Raw genomic sequence first — 15,155 nt, forward strand, 5'->3', positions numbered from 1 at the left:
GCTCCCCTCCTGGTGAGCATTCAGGTTGTGTCCAGTTTTCTTCTTGTTTAGCTTTTACTGCTATAAGCAATATTGCAGTGAACATCCTTAAAGTCACCTCTGTGCACATGTTTGTCGCCGATAGCATGCCTGGGTCCCCTGGTGTGCCTGATTGCATTTTCATACATGCTTCAGATGGCTGCGGGTTTCCTTTTAAAAGGACCTGTACCCCTTTGAGAGGGCAACAAGGTCGTGGACATCGGAGAGCACCCCAGGTCACACTTGCACGAGCCGCATACTCTCTGTGACAGTCTCCCTTTCTCTAAAGTGAGCGGAGTGCTTACAAGAGAAGACTTTGGGTAGCTTTAGCCAAAGGGAATGTTAATCCCAGCGACGTTTCTAAAAACACTTCCAGTATGCAGAGAAGGTGGGCCTGGCTGTACGTGGCAACTCACCGGAGCCGAGGCAACTGTGGCCCACGAGTTAATTCCATCCCTGGGTTCAGCAGGCAGAGCTCTGTTCTTCATGATTAATGAGTTCCACTTGGTTTCCTCAAAGAGTGGCTGTGCTGTGCCTTGCTGTTATTTATTTATGTTTTCTACTAAAAAATTCATGTAAAACCATCCTTTAAGGTCAGTGCACAGTACTGTGCTGCAGACTAAAATGTTCCAGCCGCCACAAGTAGGTCTACATGCCAACCCAGACTCTCCAGTCCTTGGGCTGAGACGCGGTGCCCAGCTTCCTTCAGAGGAGGTTCGGGCTGGTGTGACCTGAGGAAAGACAGCAGGCGACGAGGCTGTTTTCTAGCAGGAGGTTTATATGTGCAGGCCAAGCCACTAGCCCCAAATGGCTCCAGGCAGGAGTGGCAAATGGGAGAGAAAACAAGGGACCTGTTAGTTCCAAACACAATTTCTTCCAAGAGCACTACCCTGGTTCTGCCGAGCACTAAGACAAAGGGGTCAGGAACATGGGACTCTGACTCTGAGCATAATGGATCGTTTCTACAGCCGTATATGGGCTGGGTGGGCCCAAAACCCAGGACTGCTGGTTCTGGGATCTGGGGCTTGGGTAGATTCTCCGGATGTCTCAGGGGGGAGAGCAGCATAAGCTCCAGGGGTGGGTGAGCTAGAGACGTCACCATGCACACAAGCCTTGTGTTGCCTTCTGTGTATACTTGTGCAAAATTGAACCCTTTTGGTATCATTAACTAACATACCCACAAGCAAAGGCTCTGATCCGGAGCTGGAACGACAGTATGCCACGTCTTGGCCTTCGACCACAGCAATTTTTCTTGGCAGCAGGACTCATTAGCAGGACGCGTGGGCTAGAGTTCTCTGTGCCTTGTTACAGAGCAGCCAGCCCTGGTAATGATGCGAGTGCAGGGAAAGCTTTGAGCCGGAGGTGGCCTTGACCAGAGTCTTGTTCTCAGCCGGCCTGCTGGTTTGAGACTCTATTTGAGCACAGACTGTTAAAGAACTGTTTTGTCCCTCAGCAATTCCCCACTGCCGCCAAGGAGCTGGGAAAGGGGATGTAAAGACCTCAGGGGCCCATGTCAGCTTCCTCACTGTTTCTCTAGGACAGTCCTGACAGCTGGTACTGAAGGAGGAAGACAGTCATTAGGACCCAGATGGGCGTGAGATGGGAGCATCAAAGGAGACCTGGGGTGCCTCATAGGCCTTGGCCAAATGCAGACCAAGAATGTGAGCTCAATAGTAGTGTCATGAGAAGCCCTGGGCCCACACACCATAATCGCCATCTGCTTCACACCTCCTGAGAGGGCCGTCGCCCCCTCCTCTTTCCCCAAGGAGGCCTGTCTCCACCACTGCCTTTGCACCAGGTGTTCATCTCCAGCCTGCACCCTCCTCCCTCTTGGTGGCACCCGTCCCTCTCCTGTGACATCCTCACACTTGCCCTGCCCGCCTCACCAAAACCTTCTCCCATAAAAGCATGGATCAGATTCCTTCACACAAAGGCTTAATTGCTTAGTTCCTCCAACTGGTTGCATTCTCCGAGGAGACCAAACCTAGAGCCAGAGGAATTATTCTATTATTCGCTTATTACACAATTGCATTGTTCGCCGGCAAGCTTCTGTGCAAATCACCTCTTGAATAGGTAAAGGTGTTCCACCTCTTGAATAGGTAAAGGTGTTCCACCTTTCTGGAACACCTACCATCTTATCTCAGAATCATTCATTCATTCCTGTGATCAGAAGAGCTGCCCAGTTTCTGAGTATAAACAGCTCTCTCGGTGAGATGCATGTGTAAGAGACTTTTTTTCAAGCACCTATGGAATCATATGGAGCAATCTGTAAGAAGACCTCCTTTTTGACATGTATTCTTACAGAAATGGAGAATGTCGGATTTTTCAAAGACCTAGTGTAAGGAAGAGGCTCCAGAATTGCCCTCTGTCCACATGGCTGGGCTTTCCCAGCCCACACAGCTGTGAAGCCCATCTTTACAGCTAACCATTTCTCTGACTGTGCTTTTCTTATTTCCACGCCATTGTTGGGGCTTGGTGGAGCCATTCCGGCCTCAAGCTGCTCATCTTCCTCTACACTTGAAAGCAGTATTAGGTCATTTTACAGCCTTCTCATTGCAGTTGCTCTTTCCAATCCTTTTTAGTGTTTCCTCCTAGTTATTCAACTAAAAATAATAAAAAATAATGGCTAAATTCAGGTTCAGACTCTTCCAATATCTCAAACCAAGCCCCCTTTTCTTTCCCAGCTTGAAACCATTTGAAAACTCCAAAGAACATTTCTTTTCCATGATTTTCATTAGATTTGGCTCTAGCCTACAAGATAATAACCCAGGATGAAGGACCTTCTGCTGGTGTTTCTAAACTCAAGCCAAACCCAGCAAGGGGTGAATGGCTCACAAGTAGCCTGACTCTGGAGCAGCTTTGGCAAAGTTTAGATGAACATCTGAACCTTTGGCTTCTTGTAGCAGCTGGGGATGAGCAAACCAAATTAGGGAAATTGAGTACATAGCGGGGAGGGGGGTACACCTTTAGCCAGTACTAAATTAAACACTTTGGAGGGCCAAGAAATATTTCCTAGTCCTTCATTATTTCCCATTTATTTTGGTCTGAGTGCTCTATCTCCTGTTGGGATCAAAACAGAGTGTCCGAGAGAATTTTTTAAGGCTACTCCCATCTAAACAGTCCAGTGATTTAGCTGGCTCAGGGGGGTTGGGAACTTGGAATCAAATTCAACAAGAGCTCGAAGTGGCCAAGAGCTTATCCCAAACAAATCATAGGCCCAAAACAAGGTGTTGACAGTGTGGCTTGCTCTCAGTTTTACTGCTGATTGGTTCAACGATTTATTGCATTTTTCTACCCTCCTTCCTCAATTTCTTCCTCTTTAACATGGAAGCGATGACACTTGGTACCTGTGAAAATGAATGGTTTCAGTGATTTTTCGGTGTGGAAGAGCCTCTTGGATCCTTGCTTTAAAGCTGCTTGCAGTTTGGTGGGTTAAGTGGAGGGGTTACGGCTGGCGTCCTGGGACGTTTTATCAGCCCTGCTTCAGTCCAGGCGGAGGCCTGGAAGTTGGGGCACACTTACCCACATCGTCAGTTCCCGGATTGCCAGTTGGCAGGACGGGTTCCGAAGCCTAATGAGCAAGTATTGCAAACATAGAAGCTCCTGGCTCCCACTTGTCTGTCCTTTCATGGTCCTCTCTCTCCACGCACACCTTACACCTTAAGATCGATGCCTTCGGGGAGCAGCCACTTAAGGAGAGGACGGATTGGGTGAAGGTGGGGGCAGAGCAGCGTGCAGCCATGGAGCCCTTTTCTGTAGAAGCCGCCTCATCTCCTTCAGCCAGCAGCCCTGTTCAGAAAGCATGCAGCACGAGGGCCCTCAGAGCTCTCTTATTTTCTGTCCAGAAAGACGATAGAGTTGAGCAGGGAGGGTCCGTGGTTACTCTACAGAGGAGCAGACAGAGTTTCAGGGAGGTCAATGCCTTGTCCAGGCACTCACACCTGGGGCAGTAGCAGAACTCAGGCATGAAGCAGGCCATCTGGCCCAGCCTGGGTGACTCAGTGGTTGAGTGTCAACCTATGAACCAGGAGGTCACGGTTCAATTCCTGGTCAGGGCATATGCCCTGGTTTCAAGCTCGATCCCCAGTAGGGGGCGTGCAGGAGGCAACTGATCAATGGTTCTCTCATCATTGATGTTTCTATCTCTCTCTCCCTCTCCTTTCCTCTCTGAAATCAATAAAAATAGTTTCTAAAAAGAAGCAGGTAGTCTGTTCCCAGGCTGCCCCCAGTCCACTACTCCTCCATATTCCCTTCAGGTACAGAGTGGATGGCCCTTGGGTGTCTCTGCTACACATTCTGGATGTCAAGCCTGTCCTAGGCTTCAACCAAGCCTCTCAATCTACTGCTCAGAGTAGGCATGGAAGGGACTCTCTAGAGCAGTCGCCAACTGGTGGTCCACGGACCACTGGTGGCCCATGAGGTCTGAAAGGTTGGCAACCACTCCTCTAGAGAACCTGTGTATGTCAGTGTCCTGAAATGATCTGTGCACAAGTGACCCGGGGATGGACTGTCTTACATCATTTATATAAAAGTAGCCAGTGGTTTGGCTCCTAACTCCCTTAGCAACCCTATGAAGCTCCCTGCGCCACACAGAAAGTACACAGAACAATGTCAACACCAGTACACTCAGAGTAGACCACAGCAGAGCAGAAGTGGTGAAAGTGAAGGTCACAGTTTTTCTATAACAGAAAAAGAAACTAACCCCAAGGATCTTAATTTAAGGAGGAAAAAAAAAAGAAAGAAAATGAGGAAGAAAAGAAAGGGGGGTAGGGGGGGGGGAGAAAGGACTGTGAGAGAAAGCATTCTTGTTTGAGGCCTAAGTCACGCTCAGTGGGGAATTTCCCGGTGCAGGTTGGAGTGTCTGGGGTGTTTCCTCTGCACAGCATGTGTGGTCTTACGCCACCAGGCAGTGTTCCAGACCCCTTGGGGTAAACATCTCTTAGACTAGGTTTGGTTCTTAACTAGGTATGGCTGTTCACCCTTCCTGCCATAGTATGGAGATCTACTGATAAGGACACTGGAGAATATTTGACTTTTCTAGAGGGGAGAGAGTTCCTGAAACAGTCCAGTGGATGTTTAATTACTCTTGCTCTGAAAAATCAGGAAAATGGGAGATAGATGAGACCTGGAGTCACTCATCACTGTGTACCTAACCCACCTCTCAGTGATGCTAAAGGAAGAACTCCTGGGGAAGCAAGAGGACTTTCAGTCTGAGGTTCAAGGTTCATATAAAAATGGCCATGTTTTGTTGGACTGCGTTTTTGTTCATTTGTGTGTTTTTTTAAGAAGGCTCACTTGATTGCTCCAACTCTACTAAAATCCCTTCCAGTCACCATGAGCCCTGCTCCCTCTCACGGTTTTGGTCTGCAGCAGCGGGTGCGGGGAGAGGGGACAGACCTGGCTCTCAGGTAGGGAAGTATAGGATGGAGGATTTGTGGGGGGCAAGGCAATCTCTTTTAATTCCTCAAAGAGAATCTGATGAAAATGAATTTGAGCCCCAAACCAAGAACTCAGTGTATGAGTAAAAAGCTTCAGGTGCCATGTTTGAAACCACTCCTACAACCTCCGGCCCCCATTTTGCAGCTTAATTCTGAAGCGTCCTCCTCCCCACTCCCGGGTTTCTTTCCTGGCCCTGGCCCAGCCTCCTTTGCCCAATCCCCACCCTGTGCTCCAGCAGCAATAGGAGTCGCCTCCACAATGCCCCCCTTTCTTGTACACTATTTTGTTGGGGTTGAGTCTTTGCTTCCCAACCAGACAGGACCTTGATTACAGACACCTGATCCCATCCATCGTCATTTCCCAAAGTCCTCAATATGGTTCCTGGGCACCTACTAAACCCTCTTTCATAAGTGATGGCTGGTTGATTGGTTAGTTAGCCAGTCAATGAAGAACAATTTAAATCAGCCTTCCCTCTTTGAGTAACGCCTATCAGAGAAAATGTGAAGCCCTAAATTTCAGATTGCCACATCTTTCGTTCATGAGAGATCTTCATTAGTTCCCATCAAAGTGGTGAACCATTGATGCAGGTAAACCACGGGAGGGCGTGTATCCAGGCGACTAGGATCCAAGACCTTTATTTCTGTTAGGATGGGGTAATGATGATGTGGAGGCATTTGTAGTGTCCTGCCCACACCCAGAGAACTTGAGAACAGACTAGGGGAGGAGGGCTCTCCTCTGGCCCTAATACAGTACTGAGCGTCAGAGTTCAGGCTTTGCGGTCGGATTGGCCTGAGATTGAACCCCTACAGGGGCCCAAAAGGAAATAGGGTCATGTAAGCACAAAGGTTGAAAGTGGAAGTCATGTGGGTGGTAAGATCCATCCCTGACCTGTGGTCTCCTAAATGTGTGGCCCATTCTGCTCTTCCTCATCCATCTGACCCTCATAACCACTCCCTACAACAGAGTCCTGGCAGGCTCTCTTCAAGTTGTTCCTCGTTAAAAAAAAAATTTAAAAACTAAATTCCAGGTCTCTAGACCCCCCTTTTTTTTGCTATCTGCCTCACTTCTCAAGCTAGGTCTCCTTCCCAGGAAGGTGCTGCCTCCATTCCCTGCCTTGCGCTCCTCGCTCATTACTTCTCCCTCCTCCAAACCCTTGCCTTTTCTTTGCTAGAACTACGGGAACCTGGTGGAACCACACTCCTTGCTGCCACAGGCTGAGGTTTACCTACTAGGCTCAACCGAAAAGGAAGGTGGCCTGTGAAGGTCAAAGAGGATTTTGAGAAAGAAAGCTCTTAATCAACCCCAGACATCAAGAATATTCGCGAAGGGACTAGAGAAAATTGCTATCAAATTAAATTGCTTTTGTACAAATGTTCCCTATATTTGGGTTTTCCCCAGTGTGCCATTCTTTCTTCAAGGCTTGGTGAACAGATGCATGTTTGAAAACGTTGATTAACTTATCCTCTTTTCGACCCCTTCCCACTCCCCCAAACTGCTGGAAGCAGTCAAAAGCCAAGTCAAGCCTCTACTGTGTTCTTCACCTTAAGTAGCCTTTAATTCTCCAGGTGCAGAACTATCAGCCACATCTAGGCAATCAATTTCACAGACCAATCTCATTGGTCCAATTTCTTAGAAATGGATCGATTCTTAGGAGTTCATTTCATCCAGTCCTCTGCCTCCAGAGACAAGAAGCTGTTATCTCCTGGGACAAAATGTCCTCATAGTTATCACCACCCTCTTACCCTTTTTTCTTTAAGATCCAGGCAACATTCACCCCTTTCCAGGCCATCATCAATAGTGTCCTCAGAGTTCTTCTCCGAGGGTGTCAGATGGAGCAAGATGACAGTCTAGCTAGCCTCTAAGAACTCATTGCATCCTTTGTGAAGACCAAGTACCTGAAAGCAAGAACAGGATTTGGCCCAAAACTCACAGATAGGAGCCCCACAATTTTTGTTCTAGGCTCATTCATAGTCTCATCCAATGTTCTGCATCTTTTAACCGTGAAGGTATTAAGACCTCTGAGCATCAAAACTATTAATGGTTGGAAATGTGTTGGCTTTCTCCCTTTCTCCCATGTTTGTTTTATTTTTCATAAGGTTAAAAAAAATCTCCAGTCTGACTTTCACAAGTTTGATTTGATCCCCATGACAGACACCACCTGCCTCTTGTTGATTCGTGTCCACGTCTTCCTTCCAGGGAAACAGTCTGCATTGTAGAGGCCTGGAGAATAATGCAGGGGGTGGGCACCGAGGTGGGGAGGCTGGCACAGCCTGCAGGTGCCAGTTGCTGTGCTCTAATCATGCCAGGAGCAGGCAGGATTTATGGAGGATCGGTGCCAGTGGCATCGATCCTTTCAAGTGGGGTCTTGGCACATTGTTTTGTGCATCTCTTCTGGGCCACCAAGGGGATGAGAATGTGCTTTAGCACTTTTGCCAGGAATGAGGTTGTAACATGATTACAACTAGCACCTCCAGGAAAAGTCTGAGTTTTATGTGTGGCCGTGATGGATGGATCTTCAGTTCAGGTCATGGTCAAGTCGACCTTCCCTGAGATGTTGTGCTGATCAAGGAGAAGTTCAGGCTGGTCTGAAGCTCTTTTATTCCTTTTGTTTGATACTTTAGCTGTTTAGGATTTGGGTTTTGTGGTAAGCCTTGATTTCTGCATATCATTTTATAGTGCTGACTTCAAGGTTGTCCACCTGACTTTGGGCTGAATAAAACTCTCAAAGGGCCACATGCCTTCACTTGGTGCCATTTTGCTGACAGCAGGAACAAGCATAATTAACTTGTGAGATTGGAAGAAGTGATAAGACACTGTTCTTCACCACATATTTGATTCTCTTTTTTAATGATTTTCCGTTTTAGACATGTAATTTTATTGGCTCTGATTTCTGTAAGATGGACAGCATAGTGAATAGAGAAACCTGTATTATCCCCTTCCCCAAAATATTATCATAAAAGAAGAAAAAGATAGTGATAATACTAGAGAAAATTCAGAGTAAATTAACTCAGCTGTATTCAAGACTGGGCTAGTCAGATTGGATGCCCATGTTTGATCTATTCTAAACTGAAGAAAGCCAATAGAAAAATAGACGGGAAAGGAAAGATGGGAGATATTAGCACAGATATGTGAAGGTGAATAGGCATGACATTCTTTCCAATCCTACGTCTACATTGAAGCACATAATGATGAAACGTGACTTCCTTAAATTTCCATACATTTATTTGAAATCCAGAGGAGAAAGGCTCTTGTACTTTGTGTCCACTTAGATGCATCATCATATAAGGAGGGTCAGCATGTTATACTAGATGAACAACACAGTCATGACAGCTGAGGATGGACATGCAGTGTCGTTGAAGTTGCCTCAAAACTCAGACCTATATTGCTAATGAATAACCATTATTATAAAGACACAAGTAAGGATTTACTTGGCACTAAAGACCTTTCCTATTGTTTCTGTTCTTCTGGTTACTGGAAGTAAAGACAGATCCTTTGAGGGAAAAGGCTCCATTAATATGCCTGTTACATGATCTAGAAGCAGATGGGATGCTTGAGCTGCCAACATACCGAAGAGTCATTCTCAGAAAGGTCTAGTCTCTGCCTTGTAGCCATGGTGATAGAACTGGTTATAGCTTGATTTGTTTGTTTCCTTTTTCATTATAGTGGACATCCCAGAAGTACATGGGAGAGAGGGCTACGAAGATGAAATTGTTGGTGAGTATTACTACGATTTAGCAGATAATCATGAAATTCAAGTTTGGTTATAAAAATGTACTGCAGAGGGCCAGAAACCACCAATTGCTCTGTCAAGGTCAAATTTAGAGTTGAGAAAGTGTATCGAGTCCCTTCTGCCTAATCTGAAACAGGTCCCCTACTTCGGGCAACTTTCAACACTGATGGACTTCAAATCTGGAGAAACCCTTGAGAAGTGAAGGCCAGGGTCCTCTACAGGAGTCACTGCTTGAACCCATTAACCTCCTTCCAAAAAGTGCCTGAGTGAATGAGCGTCACCGTGCATACCCTCCCAGGCCTGCTGTGGTCGCCAGTTCCCTGGCGTGTAGGGACCTTTCTCACACTCTCCAAGTCTCCAAGTTGGGGCTCACTGCAAGATCCATGTTTCTTTCTCACACTGCCCATCTCGTGTTTTCATTTTATTTCAAGCCCTGTTTTCCCACTTCAAACACATACTTCAAGAGGCTGAAGCGAGAATCCCGACTAAAGGGCCCCTGGGCAAACATGTAGGTGTCATTTCTTCCCTGGGCTCAGAGCAGCACAGGTCTGTCCGGGCTTCTCTGAGTGCCAGAGTTGATCTCCAAGAGGGATCACGAAGGTTCCCCTCGGAGAACAGCTCTGAGACCAAGATTGATGCATTTAAGAAGAGCAGTTTATAGAGCAGCTGCTTTCCACCCGACCTTAATCAAACACTTCAAGTGTAGTTATAGAAACAGAGTGACTAATCCAAACAGCACCTTGTTAACCGAACGCAGACTCTGCCTGCAAACCCAGCCTAACGCTCCTTTTATGGGCAAAGCTGCGCAACTGGCCTCCGCGGAGAGGCTGCAGTGGATCAAGCAAGGAGCACTGACGGGGAGGAGGAGGGCAGGAGGGTGCAGGAAGCCTGCGGGGCCCGGTGCAACTGCTTGCTGACTCCGGGACCCTGTGTGAGTTACCTAGTCACCTAATTCCTTAAAACCTCGGTTTCATCCTCTCTATATATATCACCCTGCTTTCTTCATGGAATTATCAGGAAATCCCACAAAATAAGCCATGGGTATCGTCATGCCTTGGCCACACTGGGTGGTTTAAACAACAGAAATGTATTTCTCCTCATTCTGGAGACTGGAAGTCCAAGATCAAGGTGTCAACAAGTGTGGCTTCCTTCTGAGGGTTGTGAGGGGAAATCTGGTACAAGCCTTTCTCTTTGTCTTGTCGGTGGCCTTGCCTGTATCCACATGGCCATCTGCCATCTCTGGCTGTCTCAAGTTTCCCCTTTTTATAAGAACACCAGTCACACTGAGTTAGGGCCCACCCTATTTCAGCTTGATTACCTCTGTAAAGCTCCTATCTCCAAATAAGGTCACACTCTGAGGTTCTGGGATTTAAGACTTCAACATATGAGTTTGGGGAAGGGACATAATTCAACCCATTAGTAAGGTAAGACGGATGTCAAGTGAAGTCTGGTGGCTTGAAAAACATCTGCTGCTCGGATGGCCAGGAATGCTATGCAGAAACTCTTGCTGTGAGAATAGTCTCAGCCTGTCCTTCGATTTAACTTGAACCCCTTGGAAGTAAGGGATGAGGAGGAGAAGGAGGAAGGGTGCCCAAACACAGGGCCATCCCTGGGGCTCCGAAGGCACCCTGTTATAATATGTACTTACTTAGCATTAGTGAAATTATTTAAGTCTCAAATACTTAAGACTATACTCACTATGTGCTGGGCACCAACCACTTTATCAGTATTCATGCAGTTCACCTAGCAACCAAGTGAGGTAGACTTTATTAATATCCCCATTTTACAGATGAGAGAACTGAGGCAAAGCGAGGTTAAATAACTTTCCCAAAGTTACACAGCGAGGCTGTGGCAGGGCTGGGCTTTGAAGCCAAGCAGTGTTAAGTCCCGGCTTCCAACCCACGCTCGGAAGAACCGCTGGGGAGGCTCAGGTATTTCGCCCCGCAAGAAGCATTGCCTGCCATCTGCCCTGTGCTTTCTGTCCTAGATGAGTACGAAGTGGACTGGAGCAATGCTTCTTCCTCGACCTCAGGGTCCAGCACCCCTTCGGCCGACAAAGAGAAGAGCTGGCTCTACACGCTGGACCCCATCCTCATCACCATCATCGCCATGAGCTCGCTGGGCGTCCTCCTTGGGGCCACGTGCGCCGGGCTGCTGCTCTACTGCACCTGCTCCTACTCGGGCCTGAGCTCCCGCAGCTGCACCACGCTGGAGAACTACAACTTCGAGCTCTACGACGGCCTCAAGCACAAGGTCAAGATGAACCACCAGAAGTGCTGCTCCGAGGCATGACGGATTGCACCCAAATCGCATCTGACGTTTCATTCCAGCGAGAGGGGCTAGTGAAGATTACAGTGTTTCTCCCCTTTGGAAACTGAATGCCATAATCTCGATCAAACTGATCCAGAATTACTAAAGGCGTGGGCAGGACAGGCGGGCAAGTGGAGGGAGGAGGGAGATGCAGCCTCGTTGCGGGGGAGGGTGTCACCACCCACCTAGCACCGGGGGGGCCGAGTCATTGCTGGGACAAAGACGGGAGCTCATCTCTTTGGGGTCACAGTTCTCTTTCATTTGTGAGTTTGTTATTATTATTAATTATTATTATATTTTATTTCTCTGGTCTGTGAGCAACTCGAAGAGGCAGAAGAGAATGACTTTTCTAGCGTAGAAGCAGAGGGGGTCGTTATTCTCTGCTTTCTGTTTCTAATCAACACTTGAAAAGCAAAGGGTCTTTTCACACTTTCCACCTTTAGGGGAAAAAACTCACAATACAAGCCGTGCAGCTTATCCCGTCTCCTGATCTTCTCCTGACTTACGGGATCTGCCGCCGACCCTGCGCGCTGCCGTGCCCAGTCCTAGCATTTACATAGGATGTCGTTGCCTTTAGCTTTTTTTATCCAGGGGAAAATTGCCATTTTAGGGTCAGCACGAACAGCTCTTTCCTACATGCGATTTAAAACAAACCAGAAAGGAAACTTCTCACGTCAAAATCCGGGGAAGCACCTCCATGTGAGACGTGGACGAGCCTTACGGAGCTTTGTGAATAGGAGCCATTCGGACCAGGACTTATGGCTGTGGGGCTCCTCGCGGGGCCTCTGGGGGTGGCTCTGCTTCCCGCCCCCCTCCTTGTTCTCCTAAGACATGGACACATGCACACACATGCATGCACACACCGCCACATTTGTCTCTAAGCCCCAGGAAAGGCCTCGTTTGATAGTCTCAAAGGTGGGGTGGGGAGACACAGGCTGTTTTCTCTGTCGGTGCCAGGTGCCTGGTGCCCACCGGGTGGGAAGGAGGCAGTGGAGGGGTAAAGAAGTCCAGCCCCTGATGGTGTGATGGCAGAGGCTGAGCAGACCGTACAGAGGATCCTGATGAGTCAGCCTCTCCAGGAGTAAACAGTGATCTCTCCTTGGGGTTACGGCCACCACCTCCACCTTTCAGGAGAGGGGGCCAGGAGGTCAGGGTGTCTCGCCGGAAGTCTGCAAGCACTGTGAACCAAAACGCTGGCAACCCTGTCTGAACCCCAGAGAGACCGATGTTCTCTCACACACATACACGCACCAATTTATGTGTTTTTTTTATTAAGTGCCTTGAAAAAGTGAAGAAAAATGTATTTTCCCTCTATGTCGAAATCAGTGAATATCATACAAGTTAAGGCATTCCTCCTTCCCTAACCCCAGGGGCTCCCCGCCCAGCTCCCCCACCTCACCGCTGACCTACTAATGGAATGAGCCCGCTGCCCAAGTGGTCGTCATTGCCCAGATGACTCTCAGCTGCTCCAGAAGGGGCCGCATCAGGAATGGATGAACCTGTGCGAAGGATAGGATTGCCCGCGTCAAGATCCAAATCTGATTTTGTAGTGACGCCTAAGGTTTACCTGTGTGCTGGTTGAAACTCTACCAGCGTGCCCAGCCTATCGCATAAACTGTCCGACCATTTTTGCTGCTATGGTCACCCCCATCTCATGTGTCTCGTGCCCAGGTGAAAGGGGAAGGGTGAATGGGGCTGGCAGTTTCCTGTGTTAACTCATGGACATGCTGGTTCACATGGGAACGTCACCCTGTTTTGTGTGCAGAGAGGGAGACTCATGCCAACAGCTATTTATTCCTACGTGTGTGTGTCTGTGCCGCCTTTGAGTTCTCTGTATCTACTGTGTATGTGAATGGTCACGTGGGACTCAGTGGTGTTGTTGTGACTTTGACTCTGACCGAGGGCCTGAGTTAACTGCTGATCTCAGCACTCGCTGGCACCGTGGTAGTTAGAGGTGAAAAGTAAAGCCGTCAAGCCCGAGGGCTTAGCTTTAGGCCCCCCTGAGCCGGGCGTAGAGCAGAAGCAAGTGTTTAAGTAGCCTACCCTCCTCTTCGCCTTCCCGTGTAGCTCCGTGTTCAGGAAGCGAGCAAGTCCTGGGGATTTCCAGGAGCAGCCTACGGAAAAAGGGAAGTTCAGACGTCTTCCCTGGGGGTCTGGCTGTCTCATGCCCAATGGACCGTGTTACAGCTCCCCAAAGACCAGCCCTGTCTCCAGCCTGCAGTTCACCTCTAAGTTACGTACAACTCAGCCTGCATCCCTCTGTATCCATGTTCTCCGTGAAGCCCCAGGCGGGCCCTGAATGCTGAACAAAAGCAGGCTCCCCAGGGCTGCGTGTAGATACCTCACCAATGCTGGAGGCTGGTCTCTGGCGAGACAGAAAGATAGTGGGCCCCGATTATAACTTGGCCAGAGGGCACCCTGGTGCATTTGTCGTCTCCATCGGCAGGTGGGCTGGCTGACCCGTCTCCTTAAGTCATTCCTTTGGGAAACCCAACTCACAGTATTGATCTCCTTTTTTGCCTTGTACTGACTGACACATTACCTCCACGCTCTCCCGGACTAGACGGGCCACAGGGCCACAGGTTGCTTTCTCTCTTAGGTGGGAATGAGGAGTTGACAGGGATGAGGGTCCAAGGAATGAGCATGAATGGCAAGAAAACAAGGGGAGAAGTTAAGCCATCACACAGGTTAACTTTTCCAGGGTTTGCAGTTAAAGGTATTCGACCATTTGCTGGCTGAGCCAGATCACGGGAACTTGAGAGCTTTTACTGTGATTCTTCAATGTAAAAATTAAACAAACAACAATGTCAAACTGTGTTTATATGATTTGTATAAAGCCTTTTTAAGATTACTATTTAAATAAACATTATACCAGAGATATTTTGTTGAGCGTTTTTTACTGGAGACGAAGAGACTTGGGGTGACCAAATCATCCCAGCTTGCCCAAGACTTTCCTGAAAGGCCCATGTCCCCAAAGTCCCTCCACCTCAGCAAACCAGGATGCTTGGTCACTCTCCTGGGACAACGTTTCTCAACATTTTCATGGGGAATTAATAGGGTGATTGGTTGGCTTTTTATAAAATAAAAATATGATGGAGATGGGTAATGGGCTACCTGTCCAATCGGGTTATTTTAACTCAAAGGCTTGCCTGGTCCATTTCCAAGACTGTGATCCCTACAAACAGACCTCTCAACGGTAGACCAGGAAAGGCCTCGCTATGCAGGTGATAGTTAAGCTGAAACCGGAAGGGATGAGGAGTCAGCTAAGCAAAGTGCCTGGGAAAAGCTTTCACGTGGAAGGAACAGCATACAGGCTGCTGTGGGGACGTCTGCTGTGCTCCTGGGAACACAGAGATGGGGACCAGATAAGCTCTTGCAAGGCACAGGGAGAAGGTTCTGTTTGATCTGCGTCACTCCCTGGCCTTCCTTAATGTATGCAGAGAACAGCTCCCCACTTCCCATCCCCGGTCCTCACTGGCCCAGAAGGTCACCAGAGTCAGATTTCTGCAACTTCCCTCTCTGCCCTCGCTGTGATCTTTGTAATATCACGCGTCTCCTGAGATCCCTGCTTCTATTGTATTCCTGACCCTCGCAACAATAACAGAGGGTAAAATGAAAAGCAAATTCTACTTTCCTTTAGTTGAGCTTTGGGGTATTT

General features: G+C 48.2%; 1 protein-coding gene across 2 annotated transcripts in view; it reads left to right on the top strand.

The window, feature by feature from the left end:
• The window catches only part of NRP2 (neuropilin 2), a 119,722-nt gene extending 105,347 nt beyond the window's left edge, over positions 1–14,375 (top strand). For both annotated transcript variants that reach the window (XM_059702880.1, XM_059702881.1), the window contains exons 16-17: positions 9,121–9,171; positions 11,175–14,375. In XM_059702880.1, the coding sequence (XP_059558863.1) occupies positions 9,121–9,171; positions 11,175–11,479 (356 nt within the window). In that variant the 3' untranslated portion in view covers positions 11,480–14,375. The remainder of the gene's footprint in view (positions 1–9,120; positions 9,172–11,174) is intronic.
• The last annotated feature ends 780 nt before the right edge of the window (positions 14,376–15,155 follow it).

This window comes from Myotis daubentonii, chromosome 7, assembly GCF_963259705.1.
Source record: "Myotis daubentonii chromosome 7, mMyoDau2.1, whole genome shotgun sequence".
NCBI lineage: Eukaryota > Metazoa > Chordata > Mammalia > Chiroptera > Vespertilionidae > Myotis > Myotis daubentonii.